Source organism: Sminthopsis crassicaudata, chromosome 2 (assembly GCF_048593235.1).
Source record: "Sminthopsis crassicaudata isolate SCR6 chromosome 2, ASM4859323v1, whole genome shotgun sequence".
NCBI classification, from domain to species: Eukaryota; Metazoa; Chordata; class Mammalia; order Dasyuromorphia; family Dasyuridae; genus Sminthopsis; species Sminthopsis crassicaudata.
The window spans coordinates 600598367-600623578 of record NC_133618.1 but is presented as its reverse complement, the minus strand read 5'-3'; the positions used below and the strand labels follow the sequence as shown (position 1 = coordinate 600623578).

General features: G+C 32.3%; 1 protein-coding gene across 1 annotated transcript in view; it reads right to left on the bottom strand.

Annotated features, from left to right (window-relative positions):
* The window catches only part of ACADSB (acyl-CoA dehydrogenase short/branched chain), a 46570-nt gene that overhangs the window by 18970 nt on the left and 2388 nt on the right, over nucleotides 1–25212 (bottom strand). The window contains exons 2-5 of the mRNA XM_074295800.1: nucleotides 19653–19809; nucleotides 17076–17176; nucleotides 8476–8682; nucleotides 4003–4173 (exon numbers count right to left, since the gene is read on the bottom strand). Coding sequence (XP_074151901.1) covers nucleotides 4003–4173; nucleotides 8476–8682; nucleotides 17076–17176; nucleotides 19653–19809 — 636 coding nt within the window. The remainder of the gene's footprint in view (nucleotides 1–4002; nucleotides 4174–8475; nucleotides 8683–17075; nucleotides 17177–19652; nucleotides 19810–25212) is intronic.

Below are 25212 nucleotides of genomic sequence, written 5' to 3'. Positions count from 1 at the left end.
AGAATTGTCATTTTTATTATTAGCTCAGCCTATCCATGAGCAATAGGTATTTTTATAATTGTTTAGAACTGACTTTATTTGTGTGAAAAGTGTTTTGTTATTGTGTTCATAGAGTTCCTGGATTTGTCTTGGCAGATAAGACACTCAAAATATTTTATTTTGTCTACAATTATTTTAAATGGAATTTCTCTTTTTATCTTTAGGCTGGGCTTTGTTAATAACATATAGAATGCTAATGATTTGTGTAAGTTTATTTTATATTCTCCAACTTTGTCAAAGCTTTTTAAGTGTTTCAAGTAGATTTTTAGATGATACTCTAGGATTCTCTTAGTATATCATTATATCATCTGTAAAGAGTGATAATTTTATCTCCTTATTGCCTACTCTAATTCCTTTAATTTCTTTTTCTTTTCTTATTGCTGAAGTCAATATTTCTAGTATAGTAATGAATAATAGTGATGATAATGGATATTGTTGTTTCACCCCTGATCTTACTTGGAATGCATCTGGCTTCTCCCCATTACAAATAATGGCTGCTGATGATTTTAGATAGATGCTGCTTATCATTTTAAGGAAAACTCCATTCCTATATTCTCTAGTGTTTTGAACAGGATTGGGTGCTGTATTTTACCAAAAGGTTTTTTTCTACATCTATTATCATATGGTTTCGGTTAATTTTGTTATTATGGTCAGTTATGCCGAAAGTTTTCCTACTATTGAATCAGCCCTGCATTGCTGATATAAATCTCATTTGATCATAGTTTATTATCTTGCTGACAAATTGTTGTAATCTCTTTGCTAATATTTAATTTAATATTTTAAAATTTGCATCATTATTCATTAGGCATATTAGTCTGTAATTTTCTGTTTTGCCTCTTTCTGGTTTAAGTATCAGCACCATATTTGGGTCATAAAAAAAATATGGCCTATTCTTGGCCTATTTTTCCAAATTTGTTCTTTTTCTAGCTTTTTTAGTTGCATGCTTAAGTTTTATTTTATTCATGTTCTCCTTTTTATTTTATACATATATTTAAAGATATAAAATTCTCCTTTGGCTGCTTAAGCTACATTCCATAGGTTTTGGTATGTGGTCTCATGTCATTCTCTCTGATGAAATTACAGCTTCTATGGTTTGTTATTTGACCCACTCATTCTTTAGAATTAGATTATTTAATTCCCAATGGTTTTTAGTCTATATTTTCCTGGCCCTTTATTGAATGTAATTTTTATTGCATTGTGATCTAAAAGGGAAGCATTTATTATTTCTATCTTTCTGTATTTGATTGTAAGGATTTTATGCCCTAATACAAGATCAATTTTTGTGTAGGTACCATATACTACTGAGAAAAAGACATATTCCTTTCTATCTCTATTCAATTTTCTCCAGAGATCTATCATATTTAAGTTTTCTAAGATTCTATTTTCTTTCTTGTTTATTTTATGGTTAGATTTGTCTAATTTCTTTATCTAATTTATTTTGTAGTTAGAGTTATCTACTTCTAAGAGGGTGAAGTTGAGATCCTCATTAGTATAGTTTGACTATTTCTTCCTCTAAATGGCTCAACTTCTCTTAAGAATTTGCATATTATACTTCTCGGTGCATATACATTCAGTATCAATACCACTTCATTTTCTACAGCTTTAAATGTTCCTTTCCTTATCTTTTTTTAACTAGATTTTTGTTTTTATCTGATAGCAGAATTGCTATCCGTTTTGTTTTGTTTTGTTTTGTTTCAGCTGAAGTATAATAAATTCTGCTCTAACCTTTTACCCTTTACTATTTTTGCATGATTTTCTTCAATTAGCTTTTGTATATCTTTTTCTATTTGATTAATTCTACTTTTCAAGTGTTGCTTTCTTCAGTGGATTTTTTTTTTTTTTTTTTTTTTTTGCATTTGAGCTATTGTATTTTTTTAAAAATAAGGAATTATTTTCTTCTGTCGATTTTTGTTCTTCCTTTGTCTAAGTTGTTTGCCTTTTAAAATCCTTAATGAAAACATCCAAGAAGCTTCTTTGGGTTTGAGACCAATTCATTTCACCCTTTGAAATTTCCCATGTAGGCATTTTGTTCTCTTCTGAATTGGTGTTTTGGTCTTCTCTGTCACCATAGTAGCTTTCTACAGTTAAGGTTCTTTTTTGTTTCTTGTTCGTTTTCTTTTCTTTTTTTCCCTATTTTGCGATTTTTAAGGTTGAACTCTGCTCCTAGGACACAGGGGTATAATCCCAAGCTTCCTATGCAGTTCTGAGCCTTGGCTTTGAACACAGAGGCCCCTTGTGTTTGGTGTCTTGCTCACAACAGAGGTAGTCCCACTTGCTCTCTCCAGGTAACAGGCAGGCTTCCCTCAATATCAATTTAAGCTGGTCTACTCTACCACTGAACCAGGACCAAAGGTCTCAATTGTTTATCTGTGATTAAGACCTCTCACTGGCTTTTCTAGATACGATCTGAGCAGGGTTAAACATATTTAACTTCAGAGATAATGACCTTTCTTGAAGTTCTTCCAATCTATCTTGAGCTGGAGATTAGTTTCTTTTTGTCAGATTCTGTTCAGAGGATTTGTTTCATGTACTTTTCAAGGGAAACTAGGAAAGCTCCAGCAGCTTTCTGGCTTCACTCCACCAACTTGGCTCTACCCCCAGAATTCTATTTCTAATTTTTCAAATCAGAATATTCTCTCCTAGAAAATATTCCCCTATATATGCTTTCTTAATTAGAACGTAAGCTCCTTTAGTCAGGAGACTTTTTTCACCTTTGCATAAGTAACCAGCAATTAGCTTAGTACTGGGCACATAGCAAGCATTTAATAAGTGCTTTTTCATTTGTTTATTTCACATGATTCTTGTAAATCTATATGGCAGATATTCCTAAAACCACTTTAGAAGCAAGAAAACTAAAGTTCCCTAGCCAAACATTGAACAGTTCACAAAGCCAGAACTTAAAACAGACTATTCAACCTATAATAGTGAGAAAACTCCAGAATTAATCATTGCTTCAAATTCTGGTTCTCCTACTGACTACCTATGTTACTTACAATAGAGATATCTTCAATTCAAATGTTTATATGAATTATTTGTGCCTGAGCTGTGATAGAGCTTTTTACACTTGTGCTAGCTGTCTCATTAGCCATAGTCAGATACTCCCCTACCTTGATCCCAGCATGATGATATTTTGTTGCTCTTCAAGCACAAAGGACAACAACCAACTTTGAAGTCATTCAACTTCAATGAGCTTCAGTTTCTTTATATTTATAAGATATTGGACTTGATGTCATCTAAAGTAATTTCCTGTTCTAGATGTTGCCTTTCTATTTAAGAAAGAACCATACCTATGAATATTATGGAATATTATTGTTCTGTAAGAAATGACCAACAGGATGATTTCAGAAAGGTCTGGAGAGACTTACATGAACTGATGCTGAGTGAAATGAACAGAACCAGGAGGTCATTATATACTTCAACAACAATATTATATGATGATCAATTCTAATGGATGTGGCCATCTTCAACAATGAGACAAACCAAATCAGTTCCAATAAAGCAATAATGAACTGAACCAGTTATGCCCAGTGAAAGAACTCTGAGAGATGACTATGAACCATTACATAGAATTCCCAACACCCCTTACTTTTGTCTGCCTGCATTTTTGATTTCCTTCAAAGGCTAATTATACACTATTTCAAAGTCTGATTCTTTTTGTACAGCAAAATAACTGTTTGAACATGTATACATATATTGTATTTAATTTATACTTTAACATATGTAACATGTATTGGTCAACCTGCCATCTGGGGGAGGGGAGTAGGGGGAAGAAGGGGAAAATTGGAACACAAGGCTTGGCAATTGTCAGTGCTATAAAATTACCCATACAATATATTTTGTAAATAAGAAGCTATAATAAAAAAAAAATAAGAATAAACCATACAAGTGCCATAGGATTTCAAATGGGGAAAAAGTAGGAAAAAAAATTTTAAAGGAAAAAAGATTTTTCATTTTTAAACTTACCACATTAGGATTAGCATTTGCCATGACCAGAAAAATTCCTGCATATTCTGCGTTGCTAATCCACTTTTTGGACCCATTGATGATATAATAGTCTCCCTTCTTCTCAGCTTTAGTCTTTAAAGCAAATGCATCACTGCCAGCCTGAGCCTCAGAAAGGCAAAAACTTCCTATCTGTATATTTAAGAAAACAAAGATTCAGATTTTAGATGTATTTATATTTTACATAAATTTATAAGAAATTTACATTTGTAAGGGACATTTATAAACTCACATTTTAGTTATTTTTAAGAGAATACAAAAGTTATTTTAAAAAACAATATTATTCTTTCTGATAATTATTTTTCACATTTTACTATAAATACCTATAAGAACTTTAATAGGAATAAGAAATAATTAAATTTTTAAAAATTAACTATAATCATTACAGAAAGTGGATCAAGAATTTATATTAAATGTTACTATGTAACATCACTGGAAATTGTTTTGACTAAAAATATAATGATTTTGATTTTTATATACATATTAAAACTAAATAAAAATATACTTTAATATTTAGAGACTCCTTTGCAGAAGTAGTAATAGTGAAAATATGTTGAAAAACATAATTCAGGATGTAAGAAATAATAGGTCACAGGCTTGAATATAAATAGAAGTCTCAAACATATATAACATGATTAACTTCCTCAAGAAGAAAGTTAGAGGTACTGGACTATGTGAACATGATTACAATGTGAATGTCACCAAAAATATAATTAATTATATTTTAACATACAGGAAACATCTGCCTTTTAAGATGGAAATCATTATTGAATCATGTTTCTTATAATAAGATGATTTGCAAGAAGGCAAAGCAGAAAAATATAAAAACACATATAATACCAAATATATCAACATAATAGCAGAAAATACAAAGCAGAAAAATACAAAATTCCCAAGTCCATTATATATCATGGACAAAAATAAGTAAGATAAGTAGGGCTCTCTAGATAGATCATCTGTAAAGAGGGATAACAGATTCAACTCCAGTCTCTTCAACTTTTTGCATATTTCCCCATTTCAATTGTATTTCTTGTAAATAGCATATTATTGTATTCTGATTTCTAATCTATTCTGTTATCCACTTTTATTTTATGGGTGATTTCATCCCATTTACATTCACAATTACTGTGAATTTCCTTTTATCCCATTTTTTCTGCTTATCCTTTTAATCCTGTCCCTCTTCTAAAGTCTACTTTGCTTCTGATCAGTGTCTACCCTCTTTTGTCACCACTCTTCCATTCTTTTCCCCTTCCCCTCCTACTTCCCTGCTTGATAAGATAGATTTCAAAAACCCAATTTTGTGTGTGTGAATAATATGTATGCATATATATGTATCCTCTATATAGAATCCTTCTAACTACACTAATAATGATAAACCACCTCTCCCCAAGATCATATTACCTATACAGAAAGGTAAAACACTTTTAACGCTATATTTTGAATCCTTTTAAATTTCTCTTTCATACTTATCTTTTAATGCTTTTCTTGAGTCTTTTATTTGAAAGCCAAATTTCCTATTCAGCACTGGTATTTTCATCAGGAATACCTGACAGTTCTCTATTTCATTAAAAATCAATTTTTTTTTTCTTTGAAGGATAGTTAATCTTGGCCTTGGTCTTTGCTCTTTTGCCTTCTAGATTATCATATTCTAAATCCTTTATTCCTTTAATATGGCAGCTGATAAATGTGATATGAGCCTGACTGTGGCTCCAGGCATTTGAATAGTTTCTTTATGACTGCTTTAAATATTTCCTTTTGGCCTGAAGGTTCTGGAATTTGGCAATACTATTCCTGGCAGTTTTCATTTTGGGGATATCTTTCAGGTAGTGATTGGGGAATTCTTTAAATTTCTATTTTATCATATAATTTTATAATAACAAAGTAGTTTTTTTTGTTTTTTGATAATTTTTTGAAGTATATTGTCTATACTCTCTCTTTGTTCATGGCTTTCAGGGTAGTGCAATAATTCTTAAATTATCTCCTCTTAATCTATTTTCCAGGTCAGTTGTTCTTTCCAATGAGGTTACTACACACTTGCTTTTATTTTTTTCATTGTCTTGACTTTATTTTTATTGTTTTGGGATATCTCATGGAATTGTTAGCTTTCATTTACCCAAATCAAATTTTCCTATTTTGTCAATTTTGTTTTTTAAGGTGTTATTTTCTTCAGTATTTTTTGTTCCTTTTTTGCTAAGCTGCTGTCTTTTCATAATTTTCTTTCTTCACTCTCAATCTATTTTACATCTACCACTCTTATTTGATTTTGAAAATAAAATTTTCAACACTTCTGGGAATTCTTGAGACTTGTTTATAATTCACATTTATCCTTGAGATCTACTTATAAATAGTTTTTGTTTATCTTCTGAGTTTGTGTCTTGATCTTCACTGTCACCATAGTTTTTGTGGTCAGGTTCTTTTTTGTTATTGTTGGCTCATTTTCTTTACCCTATTTCTTTATTATTATTATTATAGCTTTTTATTTACAAGATATACGCATGGGTAATTTTTCAGCATTGACAATTGCAAAACCTTTTGTTCCAATTTTTCCTCTCTTTCCCCCTTCCCCTTCCCCCAGATTGCAGGTAGACTAATACATGTTAACTATGTTAAAGTATATGTTAAATACAATATATGTACACATGTCCATACAGTTATTTTGCTGCACAAAAGAATCAGACTTTGAAATAGTGTACAATTAACCTGTGAAAGAAATCAAAAATGCAGGTGGACAAAAATAGATGGATTGGGAATTCTGATGGGGGTTGAGGTCCCTTTAAGATTCCTTTCTAATTGCCCAACCCATGGCTGACCTTGATTCACAAATCCTGGTCAAAGGCACCCTTTGAATATCCGGGCCCAGCCCTCACCTGATCTGAGCTAAACTGAAAAGCCTGCCAAGAACTTGGGGGGTACTGCCCATCATCTTCTAGGTATAAAAGAAAGGAGCTAGGAGCGCTCTCTTTGCAGTAGCCCTCCCAGCCAGCACATGGTATTCTTCCAGCTACGTAAGGGTTTCTGCCCACCCAACAGCCACCTCTGGCCCTGGGGTCTTTCTAACTGAGCTTTACTTCCAAATTTCTACAATAAAGCTTTTATTTATCAATCTAGGTTTTCGGGCCTGTAAATTCATTTACAGGGGACACTGTGCCTCATGGGATTATCTTACTATCTATGCGCCGAGAAATGGGATTCCTCCTTTCCTTTCCCTCGTTAATTCTATGTAGTGGTTCATATTCATTTCCCCAAGTTCTTTCGCTGGGTATAGCTGTTTACCCTATTTCTTGATTTGGAATTTTATATTACTATTCGGTTCTGTTCCTGGTATGGAGAAGTAAGGGAAGGGCATTATCTGAAATTTCAGGATTTTTCCATATTGCTTTTTTTCAGAGCTAATTCTGGGGGTTTGGAAATTTTCAGGGCTTCCAGGGTAATGTGATCTGAGGAAAGGTGTAGCCACTCCTCCTCTGGTTGGCACTCTGGTCCTAACCCAAGTTAATCCTTTGGATTGCAATAAACACTGCTCTTTAGGGGTCTTGCTCACTCTCTTAACCAAAAGTGCTTTTTTTCCCCCTGCCCTTAAAAGTGACCTAAAAGTGGGTACAGGCAAAGGATTTTCCAAGCAGTACCCAATTCTTTGTCAACTGCTAAAGTTCCTGTAATCTTTATGATCAGTTGCCAGATTTTCTTACCATCTCTGGTTAATCTAAAGCTATTGTTGCTTCTATTGCCACCATCAAGTCTTACTATAGGTGTTTTGTCTACATGAACTCTGAATCAATCTCTCTGTTCATCTCCTTCCAACCTCTTAAATTGTGTTTTACCAGAAGAATGTTTCACCCTGAACTTTTGCTGACTTTACTGCGTCAGGGGCAGCTAGTTGGTGCAGTGGATAGAGCACCAGCCTTGAATTCAGGAGGACCCAAGTTCAAATCTGGTCTCAGACACTTCCTAGCTGTGTGACCCTGGGCAAGTCACTTAACCCCAGCCTCAGAAAAAAAAAAAAAAAAAGAAAAGAAAAAAAATCATACAAGACTTTACTGCTTCAGAATTAAATTTAAAGAGTTATATAATTGTTTGTATGAGAATGTTAGAAGAGCTCAGCTGAATGCTTCCTACATTCCTTTGTTCTTCCCCAAAAGATTTAAAGTAATTTAATAAATAATAATATAGCTGAAAAGTAGCTGAATTCAGAAAGGTCCTTTGGTTAATTCTTTAACTAAAAATAATATTTATATAGAAAACATAATTAAAACTATTTAATCACAAGAAAATATCTCAGATTTTTAAAATTGGCATGTTGCTTAGTTTTCTAAAATGTCTTTCATGGTTAAAAAGTCTTTCACATATAATGCACATACAATTTATTGATTTTGAAAAACAGAAATTCTCAACTTTTGAAAAAGTTATTAGTTTGAAAAATTGTTTTTCACTCACTGTGTCTTTAGCCAGCTTGGTCAAATAGGTTGCCTTTTGTTCTTCTGTCCCACATTTTCTAATCAGTGTATTGATTAATGTATTCTGGATGTCACACAAAACAGATACAGATGCATCAACCTTTGCTAATTCCTCTATTGCTAAGACAGAGGAAAAAAATGAAGCTCCTGTTCCTCCATACTTTGTTTCAATTTCAATACCCATCAACTAGAAAAGAAACAAGAAAAATAAATTAGTAGATTATGCTGTGAAAGTATACCTTACAAAAGAATAAGCTTTAGAAGTAAATTTTAAATATTCACATATGTATAATTTTAGACGTTACCAAATACTTCCTTACTTACACAGGGAGGCATTTTCAATCCATGATATTTTGCATAGCAAAAAGCACAAAAGCTTCTATACATCAGTTCTATACATCAGTTAAGAAATATTTCTCTTTTAAGAGGATACAATGACATAATCAACTTGATTATACCTTCCTAGCTCAGTTCAGAAAACTACAAAAGAAGTGAAAATGTATTCATAAGAAAATAAGAGAACATAATATCTTTAAGTTATATATTATAATTGGATTACCTCGCTGTTGAAACTTTCTCAATTCCACTAAAAATGCTTAATATTTTTAATCAAAACATTCCCTTACTGTATAAAATTAAAATTATATGGAGAAAATCTTTCAAAGGAGAATTATCTGCATCTTTGTACTCGGCTTACATTAACAATCTTTGCAAACTCCATTCACGTTTTAACAGTTTGATTCTCCTAATCTTTAAAATGGCAAATGGAAAATCAAAATGAGGATGACTTTGCAGAGTCTAGGTTCTTTGCTACCTGATGCAAAGTTATGTACAAAAATGCTGTCAATCAAGTCATCAGGTAATCTAACAATTTTGAGCAACTTAAAAGGCTGTCTGTCTGGGATACTCTACTCCTTAGCACTGAGTGAAATTTTCATTGCACTTACACAATTCTTCTTTTTTCACTGTCTTTAGATTCACAAAAGTGATTTATTTCAGAACCTACTCTGACAAAGAATAATGACCTTTGTTCTTCCTAGTAGGCCAGCAATTTTAATGCATAGAATTAGACTATTCTTCCTTTTCCCCCTACCAGATTTCAGAGCTAGATGTTAAACAAATATCAAAAATGTTTTAAAAGAATTAAAATATGACATGTAGAAAAAAGTATTGTAATTAGCATAATAAAAGTCATTTCTCATTAAGCTCCAGTTGTCACTTTGAAATACTGACAGCTACAAATGAATCACATATAAATCAGGATCTTTTGCTTCTACAGGAAAATAATCAGCATCAAAATTTCAGAGCATTACAATAAATAAAAATCCTTTCTTGAATAATTTGGAAGCAAAAGTTTCACATTTGCCTCATTATTTCAGTAATCCTTAAAGAGACCATCACGATCATAAACTGAAGGTATCAAGTTTCATTTCCAATTTACTTATTTCTCCATCACTTACATGATGCTGCAGTGGTACAGTGGATAATGTTGGGCTTAGAGTCAGGAAGAAATCTTGAGCAAGTCATTCTATATGCCTGAAAGAACTCCTAGGTCTTATTTACTAATCTACAGAAGGGAAAGGATCTTTCTTGATGGAAGGATCTTCCACAAGAGAAGTTCCCTATAATGATTTTTATTCATTTTGAATTTCAACACAAAAAGACAAAAACAAAATCCATTTCCATGTATATAGCATAACATAAAAAGGGGAAAGAATATAAATCATGGATTTCCATTTCACATTATTTAGTATTTTTGGGAAAAACCAATGTAATAAATAAGCTGTATTTTTTTTTCAAAACTACTATGCTTTCTGTGCTTTTTTCTAAGTTTTGCTTTTTTCTCTGCTGTGTACTTTTATTTTTTCTTCCTTCTTTCCTACCCTGCCCTAGAATTATATCTGTGTGCACCATCCAATACAGACCTCTATTTTTCAGTTCTTTTTCTGGTCCTCCATAATTGATTTGAGTATTTATGATACTCAAAATGACTTAAGTCACTCAAAAGTGTTCTTAGAACAATATTGCTGTTCTTGAATACGTTCTCCTGTTTCTGTTTATTTCATTTTTCATTATTTCATGCAAATCTTTTCATATTTTTTCTAAAATCAACTATTTCATCAGATCTTATAGCACAATAATATTCCACAGTAATATTCCATAACTTGCTCAGTAATTACTCATTTTACAGACATCCTTACAATATCCAGTCTTTGTCACCACAACGGCAGCTACTACAAATCTTTTAGAACATAAATATTCCTTGTCTTTTTCCCTAATCACTTTGGGAAACATTTAATAGTGATTTTGATAGGTCAAAGGGTATGGGAAGTTTAATGACTCTCTGCTCTGCAATATGGCTGGATTAGTTCACAGTTCCACTCTTTAGTGTATCAATTTTTTCATTCCCTTAACATTTGTCATTTTCCCCTTTTTATCATTTAACCAATATGACTGGTGTGAGATAACATCTCAAAGTTGTTTTAATTTGAATTTCTCTAATCAATAGTGATTTAGAGCATTTTTTTCATATGACTAAAAATTGTTTTGATTTCTTCATTAAAAAACTGTTTATTCGCATCCATTGACCATTTATCAAATGGGGAAAAATGTGTATTCTTATAAATTTGACATTGTTCTTTGTATATTTGAAATACTGAGACCTTTATCTGAGAAACTGTATAAAATTTTTCTCCCAATGTTCTGTTTTTCTCCTAATCTTGGCTACACTGGTTTTATTTGCACAAAACCCTTTTAATTTAATTAACTGAGGAGCAGCTGGATGGCACAGTGGATGGGCACCAGCTCTGAAGTCAGGAGGACCTGAGTTCAAATCTGACCTCAGATACTCAACACTTCCTAGCTGTGTGACCCTGGGCAAGTCACTTAACCCCAATTGCCTCAGGGGAAAAAAATTAACTGAAATTATCCGTTTTATATTTCACTATGCTATTTCTTGTTCATTCATAAATTATTCTCCTATCTATAAGACTATTAATACATTCAGTGTTATTTTAATTTTTATATGTATCTTTGTAAATAAGTCATGTATTCATTTTTACCTTATCGTACTGAATGATGTAAAATTTTAATTTATGCCCAATTTATGCCACATTGTTTTCAAACTTGTCCAACAATTTCTTTTTTACCAAATAATAGATTCTTGTCAAATACAATGTTACTGTAATCATTTGTGTATTAAGTCTACTCTGTTCCACAGAGCTACCTTTCTATTTCTTAGCCAGTATTAGATATTTTGATAATTACTGCTTTGTAGTAAAAGATCTGATATTGCAAAATCTCCTTCCTTTATATTTTTATTAATTTCATTGCTATTCTTTTTTCCTTTTGTTCTTCCAAATGAATTTCATTATTTTTCCTTATTCAGTAAAATGATTTTTTGATAATTTAATTGGGATGGCACTGAATAAAGAAGATCAGTTAAAGTTGTTATTTTTATTATACTGGTTCTGCTTCTTCGTGAATTACTAACTCCACTTAGTTAAAACCTAACTTTATTTGCATAAAAAGTGTTTTATAATTACATTCATGTAGTTCCTAGGTTTGTTTTGGTAGGTATACTCCCAAGTATTTTATATAGTGTATAGTTATTTTAAATGGGGTTTATCTTTTCTTGCAGGGTGTTTTTGTTTGTTTTTTTTTTTGTTATATATATATATATATATATATATATATATATATATATATATATATATATATATATATATATATATATATATATATATATATATATATATATATATATATATATATATATATATATATATATATATACATATATATATATATATATATATATATATATATACATATACATATATATATATATATATATATATATATATATATATATATATACACACTTTTTTTTTTGAGAGGACAGACAGGCTGATGATTCATGTGGGTTTATTTCATATCCTGCTATACTGCTAAAATTATTATTCACACTAACTTTTTAAATGAAGCTTTAGAACATTCCAAACATGTAACTTTATTATCTGCAAAAAAGAGTTTTACTGTCCACTCTTATTCTTTCACTTTCTTTTTCTTCTTTCATTGCTATTGCTAGTATTTCTAATACAATAATGAATAATGACATCCTTTTTTCACTCCTGATTTTCCTAGGAAGTCTCCCAGTTTATCCCCACTACAAATAATGCTTTCTGTTAAAGATAGATATTCTATGTCACTTTTAATGAAAAATCCTTTTATAAGATGTGTTTTAATAGGACTAAGGGTTAGTATTTTATCAAAAGCATTTATTGCATCTATTGATATATATTATTTGTTATTCTGATGTTGATATAATCAATTATGTTAATACTTTATCTTAAATTAAACCACTCCTGCATTCCTGGCATAAATCCCACTTGGTTACAATATATAATCTTTATAATATATTGTTGTTGTTTCTCAATTAGCATTTTATTTAGGTTTTTGCATACATATTCATTAATTAAATTAATCTATAGATTTCTGTTTTTGCTGTTCCTAGTTTAGGTATCACTATGTTTCATAAAAGGAATTTGATAGGCTTCCTTCTTTGACTATTATTCCAAATAATTTAATATTGAAATTAGTTGACCTTTAAATGCTCAGCAGACTTTATTTGTAAACCCATTTGGTCCTGATTCTGTTTTCTTAAAGCAGCTCATTTATGGCCTGATCAACTATTTTTTCTAAAACAGGCTTATTTAGATATTTTATTTCCTTTTCTATTAACCTAGGCAATTTATATTTTTATAAATATTTTCCCATCTAACTTAAACTGTTAAATTTATTGGCATAAAATTGAGCAAAAGAATTCTTTATAATAGATTTGGTTTCATCTTCATTAGTGGTATTATTCACTTTTTTCATTTTTAATACTAATTACTGTTTTCTTCTCCTCTTTAATCATATTAACTAATGGTTTATCCATTTTATTGCTTTTTTTCATAAAACCAACTTTTAGTTTTACTTATTGTTTTCTTGAATTCTATTTCATTTTTAATTTTTAAGATTTCTAATGGTGTTAAATTGAAGATTTTTATTTGTCTTTTTTCTAGATTTTTAAAATTGTACACTCAATTCATTGATCTTCTCTTTCTCTATTTTACTCTATTTACTGGTATAAGTATTTAGAGATATAAATATTCCTCTGATTAGTACTTTTGCTGCATCCCATAGGTTTTGATATGTTATTTCACTGTCATTCTTTTTTAATAAAATTGTTTCTATGATTTGCTCTTTAACATAATAATACTTTAAGATTAGATTATTTCATTTCCAATTAGTTGTTAATCTGTGTTTCTATGATCCTTTATTGAATTTTTATTGCACTATCATCTGAAAAGGATGCATTTAATATTTCTGCTTTTGTTTTTCATGCCCTACCATATTGTCAACTTTTGTAAAGATACCATATATTGCTCAAAAGAAGGTTTATCCTTTCTATTTCCATTCAGTTCTCTATAGATGTCTATTATATCTAGTTTGTCTAAGATTTTAGTTACTTCCTTAACTTTTTGTTAATTTTTTGGTTAGATTCATCTAATTCTGAGAGGAAAAGGTTGAAGATCCTCTCTATTATAGAATTAGTGTCTATTTCTACTTATTATTTATTTAACTTTTTCTTTAAAAATGTAGATGCTATAACATTTGATGCAGATATATATACCACTGATATTGCTTTATTTTCTATGATAACTTTTATAATAGTGTAGTTTCCCTGTTTTTCTCTTTTTGATTATACGTCTATTTTAGCTTTAATTATGTCCCAAATCATGACTGCTACCCTTGCTTTTTTTTTTTTTTTTTTTTAAACTCAGCTGATGCATAATAAATTCTGCTGCAGCCCTTTATTTTAATTCTGTGATGTGCCTCTTGGGAGAAACATATTGTTGGATTTTTAATCCATTCTATCTGTTTCTGTTTTATAGGTGACTATATTCCATTAACATTTAAAATTATAATTACTAGATGTATATTTCCCTCTATCCTATTTTTCCTCACTACTGTCCTTCTCACCTTCCCACTTCTTGATCTATACATCTCTCTAAAAATCTCTCCCATACCCTGTCTCCTCAACCTCCTATTCTTTTTATAAATTTAGAATACTTTTATACGCTTCTAGATATATATTATTCTCTCTCTAATCCAGTTCAGCTGAGAACAAGGTTCTAGCACTACTAATCTTCCACTGCCACCTGTTATCACTATAACAGTTTTTCCAGTTATGTCTTACTATGTGAGATGATTGCTCTATTTACCTCTCCCTACCAAGTTTATCTTTTTAAAATATCCCATTATACTCAACTCAAATCTAACTATTCTATCTACATATATTCAAAACACCCAAGTATGATAGCATTCTTAAAAGTAAAGATAATAGTGTCTTTATATAAGAAGAAAACCTTATATAAGGTAGATTGAAACTTAAGCCAACATCAAAGCTGATTGTGTTACCTTAACTCATATACGATATATGTTTGAGGTAGGTGAAGATATCACCAAGAAACATTTATTGAATTCTTACTGGCTAAAAGGAACCACATAAAGAAATAATGTACTGGGGATAAAAAGGAAAAGAAGCATATTCTCTCTTTTCTTTTTCTTTTCTTTTTTTTTTTTTTTAAAGAAAAGAAGCATACTTCTCAAAGGACAAACTAATTTGGGATAGTGGATATAAAAAATGAATGTAAAATTACATCAAATGTCAATAGATCCAGAAAAATTCACAGTAAATTCCTGAAGACTGAAATATCTAAGGAAAGCTTGCAGGACACATGAAAATATTGATAAAAGTAATTAACCCAGCATTTCCAAATACTTAAAACTAAAAATGAAGTTATTATAATGATTTAGATGAAAAATATGAGTATTTGAGCTATTAGGTTTTGGAATAAGGTTGTTCAATATTCTCAGCACAAATCAAAGTAGAAACAAACTGTTTTCTAAATTATCATTTGTTGATTAGGTTTGATAGGACTACAATGTTAAAACAAAATCTACTAATAATCTTAATTAATTATAATTAAATTAATATATAGAAGATATGATGCATACTTTTTTATATTTAATCCTGGAATTATTTATCAAAGGAGAAAAAAGGGATAAAGGAAAATTCCCCTTGGGAATTTACTGACAGTAATTTATTATATTTAATTTATGATCAATTATAATGGAAATGGTTATACTAATAATATATTATAATCTTATATACTATAGAAAAAAATTAAGGTGGCAGGTCAGTATGAAGGAACATTCCATTTAGATGTTGATTTTATGGCAAAACCATCGTTCTACACAATGAATTCTTCACTTTAATAGAGCTTTTGATGCTTTACAATTTTCCTATTGAATATTTGAGGACCAAGGCAGATATGAAAAGTCTGACCCCTATTTTCTCAAAATAATTGATGTAACAAATCGAAATGGCACAACTTTTATATGTTACTTATAAAAGCATTGCTAGTTCTTCCGACATAAGGTCTGCAAAACTTGCCAAAACAACTAGGATGATAGTTCTGCTCTAGATGTGAACTCCACTGATCTATACTGAGAAATTTCTATAGCATTACTTGCTTTGACTATTCTCATGTGCTAGCAAAAAATGGATTCATGAGACTGATCAATGACTCATGTAAGAGACAAAAAAATAAACAGAGTTCTAGTTTTACATGATAGATGTAGGGAAGGGAGGGAGGAAAAAAGAAAGGAGGAGGCCTGCACACCATTCAAGGGCACATGGAGTTCAGTGAGAGAGATGTAAGAATAGGAGGAGGAACAAGCAGGAACAGACCACTTACATGGGGGCCTAACCACAACTAAACACAAGAAGATAGCAGACACCTTGGGGGCAGACATGGACAGGAGATGATAAGGAAAACATAGGATCATAGGTAGTCACCAAGTACTGACAGATGGAAGACAGACACGTGGGACAGGTGGGCAGAGAGAGTCAAGTCCCCAGAGACAGTCTCTGTCTCTCATGTACAATCTACTTTCATTTGAAGGAGTTTTTATTTTAGGGTTTTTACTGGGGGAATGGAAGAGGCTGTGGAAGCAGGAGTAGAAATAAAGAGAAAGAAAGCCCAGTATGATGAAATTAACAGATTTTTTTTTTTTTTGGAATGCAGATTTCTTTCAGAATTCTTTTACACAGAATTGAATTTATGTAATATGAATTTACATAAAGAGAGAACTGTCTGTATACTACTTTATTAGGGTAATAAAAGAATCTCCAATATCTAAAAATCTCCTCAGAAAATACTTAAAGAAATTATAACCGTTCTCTTTCAGTTGCATATTTATAGTGCAGAAGTATTTCTACTCACAAGATGATTTTGATTTTTAAAGTTTTTGTTGATAATAAAATATAAAGCAGGATCTTGGGCTGAAGGAGAATGAAAACAATTTTAGCTAAGAAATGCAATGTTAAGTAGACAATTGTTAAGTTTCCCAATTTTAAAAATATGCATGTATTTTCACAATGGAATAAATTTAGCTTTGAAGCAGAAATATGAAATATATACATATTCACATGTAGTGTGTATGTGTATATGTGTATATACATACCCCTTGTTGAAATAATCCTTCTATTACTGATTTTTCCATTTGTGAATTTTCATCCATTACTGCCACGAAAGGAGCAATTTGTTTCTCTGCAAATTTTTTAACTGTAAGGAGGGAAAAAAAAAATCTACTCATCTCTTGAGAGACTTAATTATCAATATAAGAGTATAATGCATTATCTGGATGAATTAAATACTAGTGGGAGAGGTGTTGTGATACAGGAACTACCTGCTAGTGGCTGCTGGAGATCTAACTCAAACCTGTAGAATGGATCTCTTCATGTGAGAGGATGACGATGATACAAGGCAGTTGTTCTCTGCTTTCTCTACTGAGAGGCTGTTTAGTTGTCTGACCTCTCTCCTCTTCCCTCTGCCTCCAATTTATCTCATTCCCAGTCCACAAGCAACACCTGTGTCAGTAAAGGCTGCTTTGCAACTCTATCAGATGTTATCATCGATAGCTGTGGAGGCTCTTGGAGAACTGCCCTGCCCCTTCACCTAGGCATGGTCCTTAACAATCTCTGATTTTTGTTTTATGGATATTTTCCTCCCACAGCATGGTCAGTAAATTTGTGCATTTGCTGTTACCTGAGTCCGCACACTGAGGAATGCAATTTTATCACCTCTGGATGGTTATAGCAGGTGTTGATCTTATCATGGAGGCAAACTTTCAAATGGAGAAGAGGACTATAATCAGAACAGACATTTAACTCTGTCATCAGTCTCCTGGCTCAGTCCTTTGATGTGTTGGCCCATTTAATTACCCTGACTAAAAAAAGTCTTACCTGGGCTCTTCTCCCTTTCCTTCCCTGCAAGTTACTGAAGGAACTCTGGGATGATTCTATTCACGGACAGCTCTTGGGCACTGCTGCTTCTTTGTTATGTCCCATGTTCAAGCATCAGAAAGGGTTTCCCCAAAACATTTAAAGGGAAAGTATTTTGTACTTTTTTACTGCTGGCTACTTTCTCCTGTATATGCTATTCTTTTGTTGTTCACATGTCACTACTCTGCAGCCCATCAGATCAAACTCTCTTAGTTTCTTCTGTAGGATCATCATCCATGTCCCATCACCTATATTTGGGTGTATCCTAGGACTCTGTCCTGGCCCCTTTCCATGTCTCTCCCTCAGTGGTCACTTTCATCATTTCCCATAGGGGTTCAGCTATCACTTCTATGTAGATGATTCCCAAATCTACATATCTGGTTTTCTCTCTTAAGCTACAGTCTTGCATCATCAATTATTTATTGGACATTTCCACCTGCATGTCCCACAGGCATTTCAAACTAAACACACCTAAGAAGAACTTACTATTTTCTCCAAACTCATCCTTTTTCCTAATATCTTTCTGTTGAAGATTATTTCAGTCACCTCCCCAGCTTGTAACTAGGAATCACCTGCAGGTCTTAACTTTTACTTTCCCTTCATATCTTAGTTGCTAAGTTTCATCAATTCATTCACTTCAAGAGCTCCATACTCTTCTATTTTTTCATACCATAACCACTCTAGTTCAGACATTTGTCACCTTTAATTTGGACTACTAAAACAGCCCCCCAAGTTGGTCACCTGTTTCCAATCCACCCTCTATATAGCTGAAAAACTGATATTATGAAAACAAAGATCTGGCTATATTGCCTTCCTTCACAAGAAGATTCAATAGTTTTCCATTGCCTTTTGGATAAAATACAGACTTCTATTTGACATATACTATCATTGACTATACAATTCAAGCCTAGAGAGTGGAGAGTTGAAAATGATTTATATACCGTTCCCTGAATCCAACATTCCGTTTCTGTCTTCTGTGGTTTTCCATAGGCTGTTTCTCATTCTTGCAAAGTTCTTCTTCCTTATCCTTACCTTGTGGCACAACCAGCCTCTATCAAGACTCAGCTCAAATATTGCCTCCTTTATGAGGCACTTCGAGTTCCCTTTTACGTTTCCTTTCCCTTTCCCTTCTAATTCTATATATTTATTTATATTATCCTGTATTAATTTATCTGTGAATATGCTATATTCTCTCATAACTCAAGAGCAGGGTCTATTACTTTTGTATCTGCATTCCAGAGTCAACTCCAGTGCCGGGTACATTGCAGATGCTTAATAATGGCTGCTGATTGCTTGATACAGTTTCATTTTGACTAAAAGAAATCATGATACAAAGTGGTGGAAATGGAAGAAAATTCCAATTATAACATGAAATTTCACAATATAAAAAGGGCAAATAATTTCTAATTTTATTGCTCTCAAAATTCACCTCTTTCAAAAAACACATTGCCATGTTAAAGAGAATCAAAGAAGGAAAAAAATGCACCTATTGGCAAACTTTCCCCATGGAGATTTTGAGATTGAGAACTCCAATAAACTAATTGGAAACATAACCTCTGATTTCAGAATATATCCCAATAAACCTTTGCTATGTAACCTGATAATAGCATATTATTGACTATAAGCCTGGGACCATCAGATTAATTTCAATTCTGAGGGGAAAATTAATTTTTGTTCATATAACTGTTAGTAATACTGTACAAAGTTTAATTATAAAATTAACTTATGTAACAAAAAGTTTAAAAGTAAATATTTACCCATGTTTTTAATCATCATTTCCTCTTCTGTAAATGTTTGAAGTGGAGCAAATATTGCCCCATTATTTGGTATGTTATATAAAGCTTCTGATTGGGAAGATTTTAAGAAACGAGGAGTTCTCCAAGAGGATGGGCATGTCAGGAAGTTTCTTCTTAGCTGAAGGCACCCCCATGGGGGAAAAAAAAAACACACACAAATAAGAATTCTTAAAGAGTATATCAAAGCAATTTAACTATGCTTTTCCTTAGGGAATACGTTTTCCTCTCCTTGACTAGACTATTTCTCAACACAGCAATGAGGAGGTAAAATATAGAATTTTTGTTATTATCTTTTAAAGAGAAATACAAACTAGAATCACTTTTTAATTTTTACTCAAATTACTATTTTAACTCATAGCTGAAAAATATTAAACTTTTTCTGTCCATCTTTTGCTTTCTACTAGAGTCTAAATATGATGATGCGATATTTAATCATTGGTAAATAAAATTTTCTAAAATAAGTTAGTTTTTCAGGAAATAAGTTTTAAAATTTTGCCCTTTTGTAATAACATTTTATTTAAAAATATTTCTCTGCTTATATCCCAAAGAGATATTAAAGAAGGGAAAGGGACCTGTATGTGCCAAAATGTTTGTAGCAGTCCTTTTTGTAGTGGCTAGAAATTGGAAATTGAATGGATGCCCATCAATTAGAGAATGGTTGGGTAAATTGTGGTATATGAATGTTATGAAATATTATTGTTGTGTAAGAAATGACCAGCAGGATGAATACAGAGAGGCTTCGAGAGACTTACATCAACTGATGCTGAGTAAAATGAGCAGAACCAGGAGATCATTATACACTTCAACAACAACATTGTATGAGGATGTATTCTGAAGGAAGTGGTTATCTTCGACAAAGAGAAGATCCAATTCAGTTCCAATTGATCAATGATAGACAGAATCAGCTACACTTAGAGAAGGAACACTGGGAAATGAATATGAACTACTTGCATTTTTGTTTTTTCCCCAGGTTATTTTTACCTTCTAAATCCGATTGTTCCTGTGCAATAAGAGAATTGTACAGTTCTGCACACATATATTGTATCTAAGATATACTTTAACATGTTTAACATGTGTGAGACTGCCTGCCATCTAGAGGAAGGAATGGAGGGAGGGAGGGAAGGGAAAAGTTGGAACAGAAGTGAGTGCAAGGGACAATGTTGAAAAATTACCCATGCATATATTCTGTCAATAAAAAGCTGTAATTTAGAAAAAAATTTAAAAATAAAAATATTTCCCTGCTTTCTTGCATATTTTGATGACAATGACGATTTTATTCTTCTGAAATAAAAAAAAAATACAATGAGTTTGATGTAAAACAATCTGAGTTCAAACTTCAATTTTGAACTTAAATACCAGCATGACCTTGGATAAGACAATAAAGTGATGCCTTCAGGAGCTATTCAAGTGTGTAGTGGAAAAACAATTGCAGGTTGATATCTCTCTATCTATATATACAGACATACATATATGCATGCGTGTATATATAAAATTTAAGTAATAAATAACAAAATAAGAAAATATGTAAAGAACATAGGAAAATAAGAAAAACAAAATAGAAAAACACTTTTCTATATGCACCAGCAGAATGAGGATTCAAAATATGCAACAATAAATTTTCATTTCAAGAATACAATAACAGAAGACATTGTACTCACAATTCTCCATCTTTTCTTTGCTTCCAAATAAGTTTTCTTTTATTTTCTGTTGTGCACTTTTTTATTCCCTCCCCTCTCCTCCTCCCCCCTCTTCCAAGCAGGATACAGTTAAGCACAGTTATTTTTATGTGAATTCACATGTACATATATACACCCACATTTATAAATACACATACACACATACATCTAAAATAATACTAATATGACTGACATATAATGTAGATCTGTCTTGATTGAATCTTTTTTTTTAATGTTAAGATCAGTGATAACCTTTGCTTTTTTTCCTAATTAATTCTATTCCTGAGCATTGTTATTGTATTTGTGTATATTTGGTTTCCTATTCCTGCTAACTCTTCCAATTCTACCCATTAACATGACTTACTAGTACTTAACTTCTCCCTCCATACCTTATCTTCTTCCCTCACCCTTTCCCTCCTTCTTTATACTATTTCTTTCAATGTACACACTTTATCCCACTCTCCTTAATCTATACATTCTTCTATACCCTGCCTTATCCTATTCACTCCCCCTTTTATTTCTTTGTAATGTGGGTTGCTATATTTAATTAAAATATTCAGGATGACAGATTGGGGTAGACTAAATATTGTAGTGGATAGAGTAATGGGCCTGGAGTATAGAGGAAGAGAGTTCAAATCTGGTCTCGGACATTTCCTAGCTGTGTGACCCTAGGAAAGTGACTTAACCCTTATTTGCCCCAACTCCTCGTTTCTAAAATGGGAACAAAATGGAACTCCCACCATCTTTGCCAGTAAACTCAGACATCATTGAACAACTAAACAATGACAACAAAATGTTATATGATTTGGATTTTTTTCTCCCAGATAATTTTGTCCCAATTAACAAATATCTGCTACATACTAAGAATATATTAAGAAAAAAGAAATACAAAATGTGTTGCCCTCTATCTAGGACTACATTATCAAACTGGGAAGACAAGATACATATAAATGAAAACACTTAAGTAACAATACAAAGCAGCATATAATAAGTACCAAATTGAGGAATACTTCCTCAAAATGTGATTTTGCTGATCACACCATATAGAAGAAATATGATCTAAATCTCTGGGTGAGGAGGATGGAGTTCTAGCGACAGTCAGAGAGTTGTGAAAATCCCCTTTTGGTCGGTGCAGGTCCTTCATGAAAGAATTCACGAACCCGAAAAGTTTTAGGTGGCAAAAATCAAAGTTTATTGTTGTATGAGAAGTCAGCTTTTCTAAGAGACTAATTTCATAGTGGCAAAGTCCTATTAGGGAAATGGAGGCTGGCATTGAGAAGAGAATGTCTTCTCAGTGGGCAGAGTCCTGACAGGCAGCTATATCAAGGGGCAAGGCATAGTCCTGCTTTGGACATTTTGCAAAGAGGCAAGTTTAGAAAAATCCTTTAATAGGGAATCTTGAAGCTCCTGTTTCAGATCGAAAAAAAAGCCAAAGTTCCCAGGCCTAAGGTCTCCAAATGAATGATAATCACTTTTTGAAAGCTTCTGGAATTTGGAATTTTCTGAAAAGGGTCTGAGTCCCCAAAAGATCAATGGGGTGATTTGCCTTAGAAAAGGCCAGACTGAGAAACACAAACTCCACGTAGCCTGGGAGACCCTGATCTCTGAGATCAAAAGGGGATACAATTTCAGAGTGATAATTTTACAGATTAAAAGGAACATAGTTTCATACCCCCATCAAGGTGACAGCAGTGGTTTGCTAGCCCCAGTTTACTATTATTCCACCTGGACATTATATGGCGAAAGAACATAAATGCCACCTCTGCTGCTGTCTGTTATGTGTATTTCTGCCTAACTGTTGGTGAAGGAATATTAGAGATGGAATAGACAAAGTAACAATACTGTGGATTTCTAAAAGATAGAAGATACCTGAGGGGTCTAGAAATTGGTATCCACAATAGAGACTGCTAGTAATTGTAGCAGCTGAGTTAAGGGAACAGCCAGCTGTGAGAACAGATCTGCCTGAGTTTGTCTTGGAGTAACTTGATCCACCAACCAAAACACCATGCCTTGTAACCAAAGGGACAACTTGTCCTTAGGCTATGTACCACCGAGAAGCCAGTTTGGTAACAGGGAATGTTTGGTAGTCACTACTTTCTCCAAGGACAAAGAGGAAGGACTACTGTTTTAGAGATTTTTGTATTTCAGTTATTTATCTTCTCAAGTATATATCCCTTTGTAAAAGCTGATGTTAGCTGATCAATGGAGAGTGGGGAAATGATATGTAATTGATATTGGGGACTAAATAAAAGCTTATAAGCAATAGTTAAAAGGAATTTCCCTTCCCAAGCCTATTACAGTCATCCTTAAAACCCTGAAGAGAGTTAATAGTTGAATTCTGGGAACTCAACTTGTTAATTTAATTATGGGTTGGGAGAATGGGTAGAGAACCTAAGCATATACCAATATATATACAAGTTGTCTTCCCAGTTACTGTGGTTATTGATCCTTCGTTTTCAAAGAGAACCAATGACATCACAGGGTGATGTCTTGACTTTTGAGTAAATTGGACTTAAGTGAGAAACAGTTTGACAAAGTTATCACCTTCACTCTCTTTTCTAATCAATGAAGTATATGCAAGAAGAGCTGTCAATACAGCTGAATTTCTCCAGCAATGACAAATAATGCCTTTTCTATATAAACAATAAGAGTTCAGATATTTATAGAGTTTTAAGTTTTACAGTTTTCTTTACACAAAAAGCTGTAATGTGGGTAGTCTAAGTATTATTATCCCCATTTTATAAATGAATAACTTGAGGCTCGGGGATATGACATAATTTGCCCATAGTCACATGAGACATGATGTGGACCTAAATCTCTAATGCTCTAACAACTGTCAAACCTTAAATCCCTAATATTTAGAAAACTGAACATGTGAGGGGCTAACCTCAGGACCAATCTTGAAGGGCAGGAGTTTTAAGATTTCCAAGAAGGTTCCCTTTATTCTAAAGTATTATAATATTGTATCATGTTCATTATGTTAGTTATGAAAAACAAGCCCTGTGGCTAACATAATTGGAAAATAGGAGCATAGATAAGAATAATAAGAAAGAAAAAGCAGGGAAGAAAAGGCCACAAGGATGAAGAGAAAGAATATAGAAACAGCATCAAAATTATGGTTCCTGGGTTATCTTTTAAAGGAAAATAATGGAGAAGTGAGGTACTTTTCAATAACTTGTTGGTATACAAGTGCTGATAAAGGGTAGCTATGTGGGGTAGTACATAAAGTGATGGGACTGAAGTCAGAAAGACTTGTATTCAAAACTGGCCTCAGACACTTACTAACTGGCTGTTGTTAAATTGGTTCAGTTATACCTGACTCTTCATGACTCCATTTAGGATTTTTCTTGGCAAATACACTAGAGTGGTTTGCCATTTCCTTCTCCAGCCCATTTTATAGATAAGGAAACAACACAGTTGTACTAGCTATACTATAATGATGTATGACTTAAAAATTTCTTATATGTGAAAGAAAAAGGAGAAATGGATGCTTAAGAGAATACTAACCATAGAATTAGAACACAGAAAATAAATACCTGTATATTGTTTGAAAATAGTGAGAAGTGGAAAACTATCAAAGAACAGTATTACACTGGCTCACTCATATTGTAATACCAAGCTTTAAAGAAAAGACAGCTGTTCAAATCTTTTGCTTACCCTCAACCAAATAAAGCAGTAACAATTGCATTATAATTAAGGAATCAATTAACATTACAATGAAGGAAAGTTCACATCTCTTCGAAGTGCCCCTATCTAAGTTCCAACATATGCTGAAAAGCCAAAAGACTTTCTTAAGCAGATTAATTACTTAAATTTGGATACTTTCTGAAAAATGGCTTTGCTCC